This window comes from Alosa alosa, chromosome 13, assembly GCF_017589495.1.
Source record: "Alosa alosa isolate M-15738 ecotype Scorff River chromosome 13, AALO_Geno_1.1, whole genome shotgun sequence".
Taxonomy (NCBI): Eukaryota; Metazoa; Chordata; class Actinopteri; order Clupeiformes; family Clupeidae; genus Alosa; species Alosa alosa.
In genome coordinates this window covers 1,087,525-1,107,366 of record NC_063201.1, presented here as the reverse complement: position 1 = coordinate 1,107,366, position 19,842 = coordinate 1,087,525, and the positions used below count along the sequence as shown (strand labels likewise).

Genomic DNA, 19,842 nt, shown 5'->3' with positions numbered 1-19,842 from the left:
CTCATGTGGGAACAACAAACTTGGGGAAGATTTGGGCAACAGTTTCCCAGTTATGAATTTCACTTTTCGTCACTGTTTAAATTTAGTCCAAATGGACTGATAACTTGGACAATAACTATAGGAACACCTCTGCCTGACAGATTTGAACACACTTCTATTCAGGATTTATGGCCTATGTTACCATACCACTGAACTGGGAGTGTTCCAAGTACGTGGTTTAGTGACAAACCTGGGTAAGTTAACTCGTTCGTTTGGACTAATGGTTCGGTGATTTTTGATAGTGTGAACGGTTTGTTAGAACTCTGGAGCAGTTTAAATGCTATCTGTTCCAAAACCAGGAAATAAACTGCCATTTCTGCGACGTTGCCAAGCGATATTGGTAAATAGAAGCTAGTGTTTATGACAAACGGATCCAGGTCAGCAAACTAAAATGTAATGTGAACAGAGACCGGCTGGGTCAGGGCTAAGGGAGAGTAATCGCACTCAGCAACCTTAGTATCCCCTTGGGTTTAGTAGCCCCTTGGTTCTTGGTGTGGAGCAGGCCCTTCAAGTGGGGAATGAGGCATGACAGGTGGGGCGAGACATGGCAGGTGGGGCGATTAATAAGAGCACATTTGTCTTTTTTGTGCCTTTCTTTGTGAAGACTTTTCATATCAGATGCAGGGGACCGGGAGGATAATGTAACGTGGAACCATAGAATGAATAGAATGTAACGTGGAACCATAGAATGAATATAATGTAACGCAGAACCATATAGAATGAATATAATGTAACGCGGAACCATAGAATGAATATAATGTAACGTGGAACCATAGAATGAATATAATGTAACGTGGAACCATATAGAATGAATAGAATGGTTTAAAGTCATTACCATTTTGTTGTGGTGATAGGGGACAGGTGGGGCTTTCAAAGTAGAGAATGACAGAACAAGGAAAGGTTATTCCAGTGAAGTAATATCCCAAAGTCATACAGCCTTCCCAAGTATTTTTTACTCTCTTGACTACCATCCCTTACAAAAAAGAACTATAGGAATCTTTCAATACTTCTGATATGTGGCAAAATGCTATAAGACCATGGACTATAAGAACACTTGGCCTAGACTAGTAGAGGGTCAGGATATTATAGAGGTAGTCTATTACAGAACATGATTCTAGCTCTTATATTCTTAAATTCTAAAATCTTATAGTATTAAAAGTTATTTTCTGTGGGGGAATGTAGCCTGTTACAAGAATAACCACACCTATTGTCTCAATCTGACAAATTATTTGTCAGTAGGGATAAAAAGTGTCCAGCCCTCACACTTTGACCCTTTGGCCCTACCCAGCCGGCCTTCTACATGTCCCCTGTACTTTTCCGCTTCCTGAAGTATCTGTCAGCATAGCCTACGTCAAGTGAATTCATGTGGAATTGCCAAAACGGGAAAGTGTGTGACAGCATTTCCACTAGAAATAAATTGGTTCCGGTCTGCGTGACCGGCAAGGTTTCAGTTTCCTGGACAATTGGGCAAAATGCCGGTGGGCTGGCCTTGTTTCACTGCCTCTAGAGTGCCACTAAGTTTGAAGGACGTGTCTTAATGAGTACCCTTCTAGTGTCGTAAACACAATGCAAGACTCTATAAGGTGCCCTTTAAAATGGTCTATACATGGCATTTCCTGTGTGCCCTTCCATTGGAAAAGGGTGTCATTATGGAGTGGCCTCTATGCTGCCCCAGTGTTCCAAAGGGTGTCATTATGGAGTGGCCTCTATGCTGCCCCAGTGTTCCAAAGGGTGTCATTATGGAGTGCCCCCTCTGCTGCCCCAGTGTTGAGGCAGAAGACGCTTGGTGGCCGTCCACAACGTTATAAACTTAACCTAAATAGTCGGCTGCTGTAAGCTACAATCGGATTTTTTTGTATACCCCTGTTGTCTCAATGATAATAACATCTCATTTCAGACTATATTTCAAAGTTTGACGTTCATTTGGATTATTAATATAACATCGTATTTTGTCATTTTTGGTGAAGACATGCATTCCGTTAGGGATATTGAACATATTTAACATTCTCTAATCATCGTGATTTCGAATTGGTGCAGTTTTCAGCACAAAAATTCATTTTATTCTTTTGCTCTTTTGCATTGCTCTATGCTGTTCTATGGTGCTTTCTGCCTCTTGGTTGCGCACGCATGTTTTCGTGACATTCCATAGAAATCCATGTATAGAGTGTCCCAGTGACTTCCGTTTTATTTCCGCTACAAGGGACCTGTCTTTCAAAAAAATATGAACAGGAGTTAATGGAGAGATAACAATTATTTTTTGGTCCAGTTTGAATTGTGCCACGAATTTCACATATGATGTGTGTGAATTTAAAAGATAATTTTTCACGTCAAGAAAGTACTGTTGTTCGGTAGACTTCAAAAGTTATGTTGGTTTTGTGTGAATCCGCTCAGTGGACTACATCTCTCGTCTCGAACGATGTACGTCACCAACGTAATAAAACGATAAGATTGGCTGTTATGCTAGTTAACGGTTGCATCTTGCTGCCTGCTATGTCACTTAACACAGGGCTCTCAAGTGTCACGCATTGAACGTGACAGTCACTCATTTCAGTCTTTTGTCACGCTCTCCCGCCACACATTGTATTTCTCACGCAGAAAAACTATTTATATATTTAATATGCTGCGGCAGCGCCCAAAATGTCTCTGGCCACGCCGCTCTCACTATGGAACCGGCAGGAATCAAGCGCGTCTCCCCTGGAGTTGAGCCTGCCACTTATCAGCCAATCAAAAATAACGAGAGGGGCTACACAATAGCCAATCAGAAAATAACTGTATTGTATGTGGGTAAGATTTAACGCAACAACCAATGAAAAACGCGTATCCTGGAATTGTTAAACGTGAATTATTACAGTGCATGAAAATGCACTGTACTGTTCTTCCTAGGCAACTTCTTATTATTATTATTCCGCTTACCACTTTTTCCGTACGCAATTTCTCTTGAACAGTTTAACTTAGAAACTTCATTCAAACTTTGTAATGTAGGTCTTCAAACAGATCGGGTTGCTATGTCTTTTCAACTTTGAAACTTTTATACTTTTTAAACTATTAAAGAAAAAGTTTTTAAAAATCCCCATAGACTTAACATTGCCGATTGTGACATCATAATACGGCCGTTAAGCAATTAGAATCCTATGGCAGGTGTTCAGGCCACCTGGATCAACTGCCAGTCTCAGGCTTTAACCCTTAAAGGTGTAGGTTTTTGAACGTTCTAAGTTCCGCAACAATTGAAGGTTCTAAAATTCTATGTTGAATTCAATGAACCCAGATATTCTTTAGAACGTTCATTTCTCAACATTCTCCTTTAAGGGTTAAGCATACAAACTGGCCCTATTAAGACTACACATCCTGTTCAATTGCTTCCTCTGCCAAAAACTGTTTCAAAATAAAAGTCCTCACTACAATATTTCACTATTAAACAATTTAACCCTTTAAACTACTGAACTTTTTAACTGTTCAGCCATTGTAACTGTTACTTGTCATCAACTATGACTCCTACCCACTGTAGCTAGTTAGCATAGTTAGCATGTTAATATTGTTAGCATGCTAGTTAGCATTTTTAGCAAAACTGCTAAAAATGATTAGCTAAGTTAGCTAAGTAACATGGCTAACATAGTTAGCATGTTAGCATTGTTAGCATGCTAGTTAGCATTTTTAGCAAAACTGCTAAAAATTATTAGCTAAGTTAGCTAAGTAACATGGTTAGCATAGTTAGCATTTTAGCATTGTTAACATGCTAGTTAACATAACTGCTAAAAATGATTAGCTAGGTTAGCTAAGTCACATGGTTAGCATAGTTAGCATGTTAGTTAGCATAACTACTAAAAATGATTAGTTAGGTTAGCTAAGTCACATAATTAGCATAGTTAGCATGTTAACATTGTTAGCATGCTAGTTAGCATAGTTAGCATAACTACTAAAAATGATAAGCTAGGTTAGCTAAGTCACATGGTTAACATAGTTAACATGTTAGCACTGCTAACATAGTTAGCATGTTTAGCAAAACTGCTAGAAAACATTAGTTAAGTTAGCTAAGTAGCATTGCTAGCATAGTTAGCATGTTTAGCAAAACTGCTAGAAAACGTTAGCTAAGTTAGCTAAGTAATATGGTTAGCATGTTAGCATTGCTAACACTGCTATAAAACATTAGCTAAGTAACATGGTTAGCATAGTTAAAAATCTTAGCATAACTGCTAGCAAACATTAGAGCCATCCCAACTTTCAGTTATCGTCAAATATCTACCTATACACAGCCATTAAACTATTTGAATATCAACATTAATTAAACTGCTAGAAAACATTGGCTAAGTTAGCTAAGTAGCATGGTTATTATGTTAGCATTGCTAACACTGCTACAAAACATTAGCTAAGTAGCATGGTTAGCATAGTTAAAAATCTTAGCATAACTGCTAGCAAACATTAGAGCCATTCCAACTTTCAGTTATCGTCAAATATCTACCTATACACACCCATTAAACTATTTGAATATCAACATGGCACTGTGTGTTGCCCACCCAAGCACTGTGTGTTGCCCACCCAAACAAAGTCAAGATTTTTTCAGTTGTGCATCTGTGCAGTGTGTAGCCTCAAACCCAGCTTGGATGTAGATGAGTTGGTGTTGAGTGTAATGGTAGCTTGTACACAGCTGTGCAGTGGGTCCATGTATGTGTGTTAGGTAAATCCCCCTCCTGATGCCATATAGCATACCTGTCAACACTCCCGTTTTTCCCGGGTTTCTCCCGTATTTCAAGGTCATCTCCCAGCACCCTCCCGTTTTGTTATTAACTCCCGTAATTTGCATGGCCATCAAACTTCAACTTTTAAAATCATTGATGCATTCAGGTTGCCAGATTGTGCATGAAATACACCCTACACATACACGATCACTTAGTTTCAATTTCAACCGTTTTGTCATAGGCTAAAACCTGGCAACCCAAAACCCAAATAAGGAAGCGGGTGCCAACTGCGCGGGTCTGAGTCTCGTCGTAAGCAAGCGGGCTAGATGAATGGCCTACTCCAGAACTAGCTGTTGTGAAATTGTTGGGAATTTAATTGATGAACACATCACATAAACTGTTATTGAGTGTTGTTGATACACTGAACTTGTTCCCTCGGAACCAAATCTGACAGCAAGCAGCTTTGGAGTTTTGGAAGTAGGCTGCAGGCAGGCAGCTGGCGGATACATAACTGGCATGCGTAAGGTAATGGTAAGGTAAAAGCAACGACCGAAATACAGTGTTAAAACACGTGTATGAAACGTATTAAATATGCAAACACAGATCCGGTATAAACACTGACCCCCCCGGGAATGGGAAGATTGGGGGCTCTTCCAAGGAAGGCAGAGGGCAGCCTATGATCTTTTGGGCTGTGCCTATGATCCCTTCCTGCCTATGATCCCTTCCTGTCTGCTGCCGAGCAACCCGCATACCAAGCTGTGACGCAAAAGGTGAGTATGCTTTTAATGATAGACCGGTAGAAGGACACCAGCAGCTTCTGTTCAAGGTGGTTTTTCCTGAGAATTCTCAGGAAGTGTAGTCGCTGTTGGGCCTTTTGAGTTATTATAATTGGTAACAAAATAATAACAAAGTAAAAATAATTGGCATGATTGCAAAAATATGCACTTATGAAGTATTTTGATACAAATGACAAAATATGAAATACTGAAATATATTTTAAATATATGTATCAGAAATACTGCCTATTCCTGGCGTTTGGCTGCAGCAACACAAGCTAGGTAGTACCGATTTTTTTGTTTTTGTGTTTTGTGTTAATGTCCATTTTGATCCAATTTGACCACTTTGCTATGCTGCCCACCCAAATGTATTAGGTTAGAACCGGCCATGCAGAGGGCCCCGGAGCCCAAGCCTCTGCGTGAAGTCGCTACTGTGTTCTCCACCCCTCATATCTGTACAGGGCCCCTCAGTCAAATAACACAGGTTATGTTAAGTGATATTATGTCTTAATTGGGCTCCTCAACCACAGCCTATCGTTATGATATTCACCCCTGATATCTGAATTGTGTTTCAAACTGCACCAAATTGATGCATTTAAACATTAAAATATACAAAAAATACAGGGGAGCATGCCCCTGGACTCTTCTAGGATTGCACAACATCAGAGGAATGCAGGTTCAGCCAATAACCAAAATGTTTATTTCTATTTTGTTTGGTAAGGATTACAATGTATGTAAATTAGTGGTTCTCATTCTTCAGAATTTCAGTGGTAGCCTACCCTAATGTTAATTTAATTCTGGGAACTACTGATGAAATTGTGAGCGGGTGTGTCACGATAATGACTGTTGTTGATGAGGGCGTGGCCCAGTCCAGTAAACTGGGGTGTTGGGGTGGGTGCCTTATGTAATAGGTTAGACCTTATACATACTGTATGAATCACATAATTGCACAATAGATCTAGGTTATCGAATTACAGTGTAAATCTATTCAATTTATTACACACTGGTATTGAGGGTCTCTAGAAGCCCCTCCTCTCCCCCTTGGTCTTGACCCCTGTCTCCCCCCTTCCTCTTTCCTGTAATATCTTTATGGAGAGAGGTAGGTTGACTGATTGCAGCCTCATAAGCAATCTTATAAATATTTCTATTAAATATTGTCATCCATAAGATTGCTTCACTTTATATTGTTTGTATTCAGTTAATGTAGGCCTATATTATTTGTGAGTTATTTTTGTGAATTTACTTTTTAAATGCATTGTTTACGTCCGTCTAGCCACATGCCAAAAATAGCCCTACAGCGATGTACAGTAGTTAGGTAGCTGGGATAGCACATTAGCACCTGTAATATAGTTGGTAGCCTATGTGTGAACTTTTTCAGGAGCTATTGGCGAACTCACCCTGCACTGTATGCTTTGCTGTGCGTGTGTGCAGGTATGTTTTGTTATTATTCTTCACTTTACATGCATTTTTGTTTGCCTGTGTAATATCTTTATGGAGAAAGGAGCTATTGGCGAACTCACCCTGTATGCTTTGCTGTGCGTGTGTGCAGAATAAAACTTCAGCAGTAGCCTATCCCGTGCTCGTTTTGGGTCATCTTTATTAATAATCAACACAACGCAGAAGTCTACCCAGTTACACTTAGCACACCTGTGCTGCATTTGTTAATGAGGGATGAGATAAATGGCTGCCGTGCTGGGACGTGGGCAATCTTTTCTGCGTCGGTACTGTTGACAAATCATTTTGGGTATAGCACCATTAGGCCTAAATTAGGGAGTATGTGCCCTTCTAGTGCGATCGTGGGTATACTCCGACAAATCCCACGTCCGGCAGCAGTGGTGACGGAGTCAGCAGTCAGCCTAGGCCTATCGCCTTGAGGATCTATCTATCTATCTATCTATCTCGATCGTGTGTGAGAGAGGGTGGGGAGAAAGAAGCGCTCCTTCTGTTGCTGGATAGCCTAATCCGAGCCTCAGCTGTGGCCGGGAATAAGGGTGTGATAGCCTACGTAGCCTTTGCTGTGTCAATTGTGTGTTGATGCAGTGTTTATACACAGTGGTTTTATGTAGTCTACTTTCGTTTTTGTGATTGAATTCTTGAATTTCCCCTTGGGGATCAATAAAGTATCTATCTATCTATTTGTGATGGAGATGAACTGTGTTATTTATTGCCATTGAGCACATGTGCACTTTCTGTGTGTAATCCTCTGCTAATTCCCAGGGGACCAAGGGCACTTTACAACAGGAGTTTGCTCTCCCCCCTAAATGTAACTTTCTATAGTGATTCATTGTACAATAAACCTACCCTTTCTAGTGGACTCGTGTTCTCAGTACCCGGGTTCAAATAAAGTAACCTGCACGCTCTACAGGCCTATATATTTTTTTTGTTTGCTGTACATTAGGCTAATGATGCTGAAGGAGCCAAACAAAACAGCTGTGTAGCCTACGTGGCACAATTTTGGTTGCCCCTACCAAATCTTACAATAGATTTTGAAAAGTTGGCAGCTCTGTATGCATATTTCTATTTTGTTCGTCTTCAGTTTATATCAGAAAGTCACAAATGTCTGCAAGCGGCCACATCTGTCGAATAAACGTCATCAATCGTGAAACGCTTTCATGCATGGACAAACATTTAACACCGGGAACTGTAACCAGACAACGGAAACCATGGCGACGTGCAGTTTGACCAAGGAGCACGCTGCATCACATGCCCATGACTCATGTCACGCACGCACCCTGAAGGGAAGGGAGGGGTATTAGGCAAATGAGACACCTTAAAAGCTAACCGGTCTCACAGATACAATGATTGTCGTACCATTCTGTTGACTGCTGATTTCTGAGGATAGACTACTCACACGCTGGACCTGGAAGAGGCTCTATGGTAATATTTCACTATTGACATTTCAAGTTAACTTTTGACAGTGTCAGTGCAGAAGCTGAAGCAATGCATTTTGTCCATTTTATACGAACTTCCTCAGTCTAACTCTTGCATAGTTTCCCATGTACTTAGGCAAAGGTTAGCCTATAAACTACCATCATTTGTTCTTATATTTTAATAGCAATAGAAGTAGCATCATGTTTGTTGGTTGTCTAACGTAACACTATGAAACTTGAGGTAGGATATCAGGCAACTAGTTTTACATCATCATCGTGACATTAGCTCATGGTGTTACACTTGGCTTTTTTTTGTGTCATTTTCTTGTCTGGTTGTTGGGGGTCAAACTCATATTAGGCAGTGGGCCGGATTTGTTGGAATGAGACCCGTGGGGGCCGCCATTGTCATGGTATTATCATTTTTCTGCATGCACTTTTTCCAGCATGATTTGTAGTCAATTTATCATAGAGATATTGGTTATTACACATTGTTCAAGACAACTGGATGTGAATATCTTTTCCCCCCTTTAATCTTCCCTTCCGTATGAAACCTGCTGGCGGGCCTGATCTGGCCCTGGGCCTTATGTTTGACACCCCTGCTCTAGGCTATTATGCACATTTATAGGAAAACTTCATATCTACCATCATCACTGGAAAACAATAAGGAGACATAACAGGGCATAGCAGCAAAAATGACAAAATAACGTTAAAACAGAATACAGAACTACTTACGCATCTTTGTTAAACCCAATTTAACACAGTATGGTAGGCCCTACTGGAGATGGGTTGGTGTGGAGAGTTAACATCCAACATCAAAACAGTCCAGTGTAGATACTGTTACTACAATGTAGGCTGGACAGCAATAACTATGAATGAAACTGATGAATGCCCCTGAACACATTCATACAGCTACTGTCCAAAATGGGAAAATAACTTCACACAATATGTCTTTTAATGTGTGTGGATGAAAGGCCAAAACTTATTGAGTTCATGTGGAGCAGCCTTTAATGTGGACAGTCAGGCTAAAGAGAGAAATACTACTGTGTGTTCATATTTACCTGTTTATGTGGACAGGACCTACAATTATTTTGTGACTGTGTCAAGGCTTCTGCTGAGAATCAAATAGTTCCCATACAAATAGAACTTGAAAGTTTTTATTTTGATTATGTTTAGCAGGGTTAGTGTTGTTTTCCTGAGCATGAATGGTGCTGTTACATAAGTGTATCAGGGTTAGTGTTGTTTTCCTGAGCATGTGTTTTGCTGTTACATAAGTGTATCAGTGTTAATGTAGCCTGGAAGCTAGCCAAAATGTAAACCCGCCCACAAAATTTGAGGTTGGACTTGATTTAGTCTGGCTTTATGAAAGCCGTGCGCACTGCGCACCAAACAAACCGTTAGGGCTTTATATGATGAGGGACACATGAGCAACGGTACCTAGTCATTCATGTCACCTGAGCGCGCTTCCCTCGATTTTGTATACAACAAAAAGGCTGTCCCTAGAGAAGCTAGACGTTTACATTCCGCTATCACGTCTGTTGATAGACAACAAATAGACAACAGCAATTGACCGATCCCTAGCCCCACCTATAACAGTCTAGCATCAGCTGCACAAGCTCAGAGTCGCGTCTGCTGGTGATGTGCCCAATGAAGCTTTGGAGCTTGTGTCGAGTAGAAAGGGCCGTGCCAGATGAAGTCCCGGTTCGAGGCGTGCGTCGTTTCCATTGTAGTGCATTGTGTAGTAGGGCTTGAATTGTGTCCTGAACGAGCCAAGATACAGTCCACTACTTGTGAAAGGTTATTGATATTTGAACTCAAATGTCAGTTACAGCGATCCCCAGAGGACCGTGTGTGGACTGCAGGACTGGACTGTGTGTGTTTGTGGCCAGTATTCCCTTTAACGCTATTGATCTCTTGTTCCTAGATGTCAAGTTACGGCAAACTGAAACTGGTGGAATTGTTTTATGATGTAATATCCCCTTACTCATGGCTAGCATTTGAGGTAAGTGATGATATTGTTGTGTCGATTATTGTTGAATATCAGTTTTTAATGTTTTAATTGCTTACCCATACTACATGATTGTTTTTAAACTAATAATGTAGGTAGGTTTAACTCATGGGGATAAGTAAACTAATAATGTAGGTAGGTTTAACTCATGGGGATCAGTAAAAGTGTTTATTTTACCATCTGCTTTAGGTGTTTTGTCGGTACAGGAACGTATGGAATATCAATCTGAAGTTGCGACCTGCCCTTCTGGGTGGAGTCTATAAAGGTGCCGGTAAGGAAAAGCTCTAATCCTCTACAAACCAACACAGAGATGTATTACTTCTGCTAATTTCATGACATGTCAGCCTGTATAGCTGATAACACAATCCACTATATCTTGCTTTTGGTTGGCTGTAATATAGTCTCTGCTTTGTTCTCTTAAAAAAATAAATTTAGTTTCTGTCATTTCTTTTATTAAGCCAGAGCAGATTTCACATTACATCTTTAGTCGTATCTTCTACTAACTCCAATCTTAAACGTATTGACTCTTATCTAATTAAGGAACAATACTGACACCTAGTGGCAGGAGATACAAATCATCACACTACAAGTATTATATTCACCTTCCTAAAATAATGGCATAAGTCATTATTTGACATTTTTTTCTTTGCTTAAATCATCATTCAATTTTTGGTTCCGTTTTTTGTATTTTCTGAAAAATTATGCCATTATTCTAGGAAGGTGAGGAAGAGGAAGTGGGGCAGCTGTGGCCCACTGGTTAGCGCTTCGGACTTGTTACCGGAGGGTTGCCGGTTTGAACCCCGACCAGTAGGCACGGCTGAAGTGCCCTTGAGCAAGGCACCTAACCCCTCACTGCTCCCCGAGCGCCGCTGTTGATGCAGGCAGCTCACTGCGCCGGGATTAGTGTGTGCTTCACCTCACTGTGTGTTCGCTGAGAGTGTTTCACTAATTCACGGGTTGGGATAAATGCAGAGACCAAATTTCCCTCAAAGGATCAAAAGAGTATACTAGATATCTTAATAGGTTGTTTAACATTTGGTCTAAGATTATGCTTAAGCTTGTATGTGTAGAAAGGTAAAATGATGGCATTTCCTTCCCAAATCTTCCCCAATATAAATGAATCACCTCAGCTCACTCCACTTCACTGTATGTTGTAGGTAACAGGAGTCCTGATGAGGTTCCTAGAAAGTTCCACTACATGGCAGCAGACCTACTCCGCTTGGGCTCCTACGCCGGAGTTCCACTCAGAGTTCCTGCTCAGCCTGTCAATGTTTTGATGGCCAAAGGTACAGTATGCTCAGGATTATATAGATTTCAGCTTTCATTCAGATCAGCTCCGATTTAACCCCAAAGAGTTTTTTGTACCTTAAAATAATGTTTCCAAATCGTTCCAGTGGTTCATCAACTTGTAACAGGGTGAACGGCACTTCTGCATTCGTTTTGCGGCCCTTTATTTTTCTATAACCGCACTATAAGTTTGCCAGATCGGTAGCGGATCTGTAGTTCGATGGAATGAGACATAAGAAACTACAAATTTGACTTGCATCTGATGTCGCAATACATCGTACTTTCATAACATCATGCAACATATTCTACCTTGTCTGTGGACATTGTTATTTGCAAAGCCTGTGCTGGATAAACTAATAGTGCGTGCGACAGAGGTAAAGTTCTTTGGTGTTGCTTTAAATGCTTTTATAGTCAAAAGATTAACATGATATTAAGATTGAGATACTTCATCTTTGCACCAATCTGTTCTGTTCTTTTCTTGTCATAACATCTCTTTGCTATACTCTGGTGATTATTTATCTGCATTTGTCTGTGTAACATGTTTCTGCCGTTTGCTTTCAGGTTCTCTGGAGGCCATGCGCTTTGTGACTGCAGTGGCTGAGAAGGAGACAGGTGGAGATGCCCAGGTGGAGAAGGTCTCCAGGGAGCTGTGGATGAGAATCTGGAGTAATAGCCAAGACATCACCCAGCTCAGCTCTCTTGCAGAGGTACCATATTAATAGCTACACTATATCCCATCCATCACATATCTGAAGTATGTTTGTGTGATTGTTGTGCGTACATGTCTGCGTGTTTAGTCAGGTGTGTGTCTTCAACTTGTTTTTTTATTAACTTAACGTTAATTATTAATTTGAACACCAATAACTGACATCAGTGCTTCAACAGTCCCACCCATCACATGTCTGCGCGTTTACATCTGATATGTTGATTTGCATACATGCTTTTTCTCACTACAGGTGGGTCTAAATGCTGGACTATCTGACAAGAAGGTACAAGAATTACTGGAAATGTCTCAGAGTAAGGCAATCAAGGACAAGTTGTGGACAACTACCCAAGAAGCCCTTGATTATGGGGTTAGTTCCTTTACATCCACTTTGATTTATTTGTCACTGCCTGTGCAAAACTTTACTTCATCTACGGCCACGTCTACACGTCCCGTTATCAAACCATGCTGCTTAGGCCACGTCTACACGTCCCGTTATCAAACCATGCTGCTTAGGCCACGTCTACACGTCCCGTTAACAAACCATGCTGCTTAGGCCACGTCTACACGTCCCGTTAACAAACCATGCTGCTTAGGCCACGTCTACAGGTCCCGTTATCAAACCATGCTGCTTAGGCCACGTCTACATGTCCCGTTATCAAACCATGCTGCTTAGGCCACGTCTACACAAAACCAACAGGTGTACATTTTCTTACCGCTTTCACACCTTTAACGATACCGGTAAAAACGCAAAAATCCTTGCGTCTACACAGAGGTGAAAGCGGCTAAAAGTGCTGTAGTGCATACGCCAGACCAGTGGATGGCGCCGTGACTGTAGTGCATACGCCAGACCAGTGGGTGGCGCACACACAGAGGTGAAAGTGGCTAAAAGTGCTGTAGTGCACATGCCAGGCCAGTCGATGGCGCCGTGACGGCCGTGCAGAAGCATTTTTACACATTTAATTAGAAGACAAAGCTTTGTTAAAGCAGTTAGTTAAAGTCACATTAAATAGGGAAACTACAGACAATTCTGTTTTCAATTCAACTGAAAAACTCATTAAAGTTAATTTTCAAGGTATGTGACTGCTATGTGGAATTTTAAATGTTTTTACGTTTTGCATTAGTTGAGCATGTTACACTGGAGAAATCGTTAACATGCATTAGTCATAGGTTGTAGGAAGCTAATGTTTAACTAAGTTAAGCCAAAGTCCTTTTAGGCAAGCCCCTCCACTCGGCGGCCATATGACAACGCTTTTTGAGCACTCGTTGGGCATCCATTTCGGCAGACATGATTGGCTCAATGTATTTACATGTCGACGTTTTGCCGAGGAAGGGGTGGGATATGTGTAGACAACGGCCATATTGGCGTGACAAACTAGCCCCATGCATTTCTATGGAGTATTTTTGGAGTGCTGTGTCTCCACATTAGAAAGTTTCTGGTTAAGCTAATGGTGTGCTTCTAATTTAGCCACAAAAGGCTGATACCAGATCCCGTCTACAGAGAGCCTGTTCACTTCCTATTAAGTGCCATTGTATCGAATTTGGTTGTAGTTCCACCAGAGTTCCACTGGGGGCGATCGCCGATGAGTGCAAAATGAATGGGAGTTAATGGAGCTAGACGGTTAAATTTGTCTCTTTCACCTGATTGTCGTTGAGAAATCTCAGATTTGATTGTAGTTTTTGCAAGTTCAATATGGATTATAGGTTGAAGGTTGAATGAACGAGTACTTATGTCCTTTCGATTTCTTACAGGTTGGGTCGTTGTTGCCCATAACACCCTAGCATTGTGCTAATGAATGACGTCATTGACATGTTTGAAAGGCTTTTTAGAACAATTAAGTGACTTTAAAAATATAATATTCAGGAGTGTGTATTTTCTTTTGCCTCATTCAAATTACTAGACAAAAAATGACATGGATTTGGAGGGGTACAGATCCATAGAGCTCCATTCATTCTGCACTCGCCTGCGAGGGGTACAGATCCATAGAGCTCCATTCATTCTGCACTCGCCTGCGAGGGGTACAGATCCATAGACTCAGTAAACAAAATAAAGTCCTGGCGACGTCCCATAAAGGTCCCCTGGCGAACGTCACCTGCTCGACATTGTGTAGGGTTCCCTTTACGTACCGCGGACCTCTGTTCGGGAGGTCTAAAAGACGTCCACGAGACTTTGAGAGGACGTCCTGTAATGGTCACCGCAACGTTATGCGCGTGACGTTTATATTTCCGCGATGATAAAAAAAAAAAAAATATGAAGTGCGATTTAGTATGGTAGGCTATTACATCCATTACATGTAAGTCTCAGCGTTGCTAGGAGAGAGGTAGACGGAACATGAACACGCATTAACGACTTGTTCTACAACTACACAATCAACTTCACTCACTTCATATTTTCACGCATGTATGAAATCACGTCCTCCGACATGGACATTTATACCGGGCTAGCATGTGCTGCTTTCACATCTACGGTGTCATTTTCTTAATAAACTAATACGTTTTAATGGGCATATCCCGTAGCATCTTGTTCAAAACATCATCAGAGTAGGCCTAGGCTAGCCGAAGATAAATTGTTCAAACCATATTGTTTCAAAATATTAAAAAGTAATAATAGCCAAAAATACTAAATGAATCGTAATGCATGCTGGGAAGCAAAACTCAACATGAAATAAAGTAGCCTACATGAAACATAACTAGAATGCATTGACGTTATATCCACTCGTTTTCTTGGACCTGTGATCAAAGAGGGACAGCCTATAAATGTAAGCCTATCTTCCTGGAACATTGCAGATAAAGAAAAATGTATCGTTTTCTCTGAATGCTCTTTGTAGCCAACTTTAAGATGAAATAAATAGATTCCAGATGTTTCTATGCTATACCATTGTTTTATTAATAAACAGTAAGGCTCTGGTGAGGCAGAGAGATTGCTCCTCGTCAGAAATCTCATCGGATATGTGCACTCTTTGCTGTTTCCACAAGGAGCTGCTGTAACATCGGGGACAGCTATGTGTGACACTTTTAAACGCGAGCATGCGTCAAATAAATTACAATGACATTTAAACAAGTCATGAAGAAGCAGTATCCTTAATTCTTCTGCAATGTAGCCGTGTGTGTGTTTCTAAAAATAAAACAGATAATAAGTACGTGACTACGTTAAATAAACCACTGCCTATTTAGAGCATGTTACATGCATCACTTAATGACAGTTATCTGAAGAAATGCGCATTGTAGGCTAAGCTAGAAGCTAAGAACAGCGACTTCGCTAACCTTACACCAAGCATTACATCAGCTAACATGAATTTGATAAAATTCCTTCCTTAGTTTGTAACATTATACATTAACGTTAAACTCAAAATGTATGTGCTACATAATTCAGTATGTCAGACATGCTGAATTATGTAGCACATACATTTTAAGTTTAACGTTAACAACCCTTTTCCCAGTTTATGAAGTTGTGCGTCTATGAGCAAAGTAGACATATACTTTGCTCATAGACGCACAACTTCATAAACTGTATGATATGTTGCCTTAGACTGCGGTAGGCTAATGCAGCTACTGCTAGAGAGACTAGATAGATAGATACTTTAGTCATCCCCAGACGTGTAACGTGAAGTCGTGCATGGATATGATGTCTCCGTCCTGCAGGCGGTAGCCAGAGCGCTCTCAACTCCGCTGCCATGTGTGAATAAACAAACGTCCCCCCCATGTCCCCGGTATAACGTTATTGTCGGGTCCTTAGAAGCTATTTGAAATGACCAAATGCAAATGTCATCCGAGGGACCTGACGGTGACATCCCCAGAAAGTCCTGCACCGGACGTCACGCAATAACCAAACGATAACTTGCTCCGGAGGTCAATAAGGTCACCGGAACATCCGCTAGAGAACATGACATTCGGGACCAATCGGGGACGTCGTGAATGTCGGCATAAGGTCCGGGGGACGTCCCGTGTTTGTCGGGGAGCTCCATTCATTCTGCACTCGCCTGCGAGGGGTACAGATCCATAGAGCTCCATTCATTCTGCACTCGCCTGAGAGCACTGCCACGTGGATCAGAGGAGAAACTGCAACAAGTTCAGAAATCGGAAGTTTTCCGAGAGTGGAAGTTCCTCCCGTATCATATATAATAATAATAATAATAATAATAATAATAAATACATTCTCTGCTGACACCGTGTGCACATAAATCATGACAGGGAAAAGAAAAACATTTTAATATGACAAATTTTGGTTTGTTCTGACAAGCAGAATGTCAGAATTACCGGCTTTGCTGTCTACACGGCAAAAGTTAACCGGCTGTTTAAAAAAATCTCACATCGGAACCCGGTTTCAAAAAATATTGGTTACAGCCTCCTAAAATGCCAGGGTCATTTAGACGCAAGGCCTAACCGATAAAACAAATTCACCGGTTTCAAAAAAACCCAGCGTCATGTAGACGGGCCCTATGTCTATCAGCAGTTTGTTTCTCATACAACTATGGAGGTTAGCTTTGAACTTGGTACGATGCACTGTCCATCTAACCAACATTTAACTATCCATGGTTTACCAAAACTGTCAGACCAATATACTCTTTGAATTTGAACCATGATAGTTTCCCAAATGTAGTGATTAGTGCTAATATGGTTAATGACTTGTGGTAGCACGTGGAGTGACAGGCCTGTACATAACACATGTGATGGGCTCCCAGTTTCATCTGTGATTTTAAACTTTATTTTATTTTATTGTCTAGGACAAGTTTATTCATTTGTTCATATAGGCTGACCTTGTAAAATGAATGACTGATTTGAATCGTATACATAATAATTTAAGATAAACATGTAGAATAAACCAGGTGTCCCCTCTATTCTTACTTATTGAACCTAGCCTGCTGTTTGTCTGTGATTCAGTGGGGTGAGGCACATTATGTTTCCTTTCTCACAATAAGAGAATATTAATATCTAAGGCTGCACATAATCAACGGACTGAACAGAGCTGCACATCTTGCATTATTGCCTGCAGGTGTGTCTTCAACTTGCGTTTTTTATTAACTTTAACATTAAACGTTAAACATTAATTATTCATTTGAACACTAATATCAGTGCCATGTCAGAACTGTGCTTCAACCACAGGTCAAGAGATGCACCAGGTCAAGAGATTGTTTTGTATTCATCTGCATAATTAGCAACGATCCTTTTGGGAAACATACTCCTGATCTCAGCTACACAATCTCACTATGTGGACATGTTTTTAATCAAACTATATACATTCTTGCTGCACTAGTCTGAAAGAGGGCATTAGGCTAAAGATATTCTTTTCTGATATACCATTGCTCACAGTGTCTTTTTTTACCACCCCTCCTTATTGTCTTCTTAGGGTTTTGGATTTCCCCTCACAGTCTGCCATGTAAACGGAGAGGCCAAAATCTTCTTTGGATCAGACAGATTTGAACTAATGGCTCACTGTCTCGGTCAGTAAAACCCACTTGGTAGTATTTGTTAACTAAGCATTTAGAGTTTTAGTATTGTCAAAATGAGTTGATCATATCAATCACATGATGATGTAGCTAACTGTAACAAGCCATTATCTATATTTACTAGTATTTGCCTAGCTGTAGTATTGCACAGCTGTTAATGCACCAGCAACATTGCTCAAAAGGTTGTTCCATGACTCATCACCTTTAGCCATATTCAAATCCATGTCTATTTCTCCAATCGTGTCTTTGTCATGTGTTGCAGGTGAGAAGTGGATGGGACCACAGCCTGTGCACCCGTCAGTAACTCTCAGTCAACAACCAGCCTTTATGAGAGCAGCCATGGCCCATTGAGACTTTCTCTTTGGACAGAGACATTGATATCTTCTTTAATGAATTGGATATGGGACTATTGTTTACTTAAGTACATGCTCCTACCGTGCTAATTTAGCCCCAGGCTACCACACCCCAACTCAGACCCAGTAGCAGCACTACTACCGTGCTAATTTAGCCCCAGGCTACCACACCCCAACTCAGACCCAGTAGCAGCACTACTACCGTGCTAATTTAGCCCCAGGCTACCACACCCCAACTCAGACCCAGGAGTCAGGAGCCCTTGGTTGTGGAAATGAAAAAGAAAGTGACTATTAAAAATAGTTTGTGTACATATTACAGATATTTCAGTATTTATATTAATGTCAAGTCAACTTTATATATATAAAATAAAATATGTTATTCTTTTCTAAATATGGTGTTGTTTATGGTGTTGTTAGTTCTGTGATTTCTCAGGAACCAAACACTTGGCCTCTGATCTCTTTGACGTCTCACTGATGACCAGTTATTATACAAACAAACGTTTTGATCTCTACGTCCAGAACACAGATGACCGATGATAACTCACTGTTATCCTTTTGGGAATGCTGCATGCATTCTTTTCACAATATGTTTACCAGGCAGTTGGCCTCTGGGTCACATCTGGTAGGATGTGCATAGGGTGTATGTTGTATGTTACTGTAAAATGAGTTATTCGGTAGTCATTCTTAGTCCGTGCTGAATCTTACACGCCTAATCCTCAAATAGCATCAACTCAAATGAACTCAGCAGAATTGGGCAACAAACTCAACTGGCTTGCCTCGCAGACATGGCCACAGAGAGGAACTTCACTATAATTAACTTCTCCATGCATGCAAATACACGATCATGGGCAAATGGTCCTCCACTTCACATAAGCCACATGGTTTGATAAGAGGTCCTATTTTGTTAATGCTGTAGATAATAGCTATAGTTATCTGTAGATAATAGCTATAGTTATCTTATTCTTATCCATGTTTAACAGACCAACAGTACCTCTGCAAGCCAAAAAGAAATCTCTAAAAGTGTGGTGCTCCACAAGGTGCTCATAACACAATTAATTATATGGTTGTTTCCTATGGTGTCTGTCCATATACACATGAAGACAGACAGACAGACACACACACACACACACACACAAGTAGTTATTATCCTAGCTTTGTCAAAATTATTTTTGATGGGTTTAGAATCCGTCAAAAAAAAGGTGACATCCAGACAGATTCTGAATCAATCATACCCCATCATCATTAGTCCTGTAGCCTGTGAGAATTGCGTTTACCCCCTCACCCTGTACTGCCCTCACCCTGAACTACCCCCTCACCCCTCCCTACCCCCTCACCCTGAACTACTGTACTGCCCCCTCACCCTGGACTACCCCCTCACCCTGTACTACTGGACTACCCCCTCACCCTGTACTACCCACTCACCCTGTACTACTGTACTGCCCCCTCACCCTTTACTGCCCCTGTACTGCTCCCTCCCCCTGTACTACCCCCTCACCCTGTACTACTGGACTACCCCCCCCACCCTGTACTACTTTACTACCCCCTCACCGTGTACTACCCCCTCCCCTGTACTACTCAGTGGCGTTGCTGCTCTTTGGAACACGGGAAGCTCTGATAAAAATGGTCAATTATTAAATTAATATTATTAAGGTGCTATATTGTTATTTGAGGGCAAAAATTATCCCAAAA

At 41.0% G+C, this 19,842-nt stretch overlaps 1 protein-coding gene across 2 annotated transcripts; it reads left to right on the top strand.

Moving 5' to 3' along the window:
• On the top strand, positions 1 to 18,544 carry LOC125305864 (glutathione S-transferase kappa 1-like). 2 transcript variants are annotated; one of them, XM_048260897.1, is made up of 8 exons: positions 1 to 233; positions 10,280 to 10,357; positions 10,553 to 10,634; positions 11,521 to 11,649; positions 12,212 to 12,357; positions 12,607 to 12,723; positions 17,701 to 17,794; positions 18,063 to 18,544. In XM_048260897.1, exons 2-8 carry the CDS (start codon positions 10,280 to 10,282, stop codon positions 18,149 to 18,151), a joined length of 735 nt encoding a protein of 244 aa, XP_048116854.1. In that variant the 5' UTR covers positions 1 to 233; the 3' UTR covers positions 18,152 to 18,544. The 2 variants fall into 2 exon arrangements, with proteins under 2 accessions (XP_048116854.1, XP_048116853.1); XM_048260896.1 differs by lacking the exon at positions 1 to 233 and adding an exon at positions 8,146 to 8,365.
• Positions 18,545 to 19,842: the final 1,298 nt, after the last annotated feature.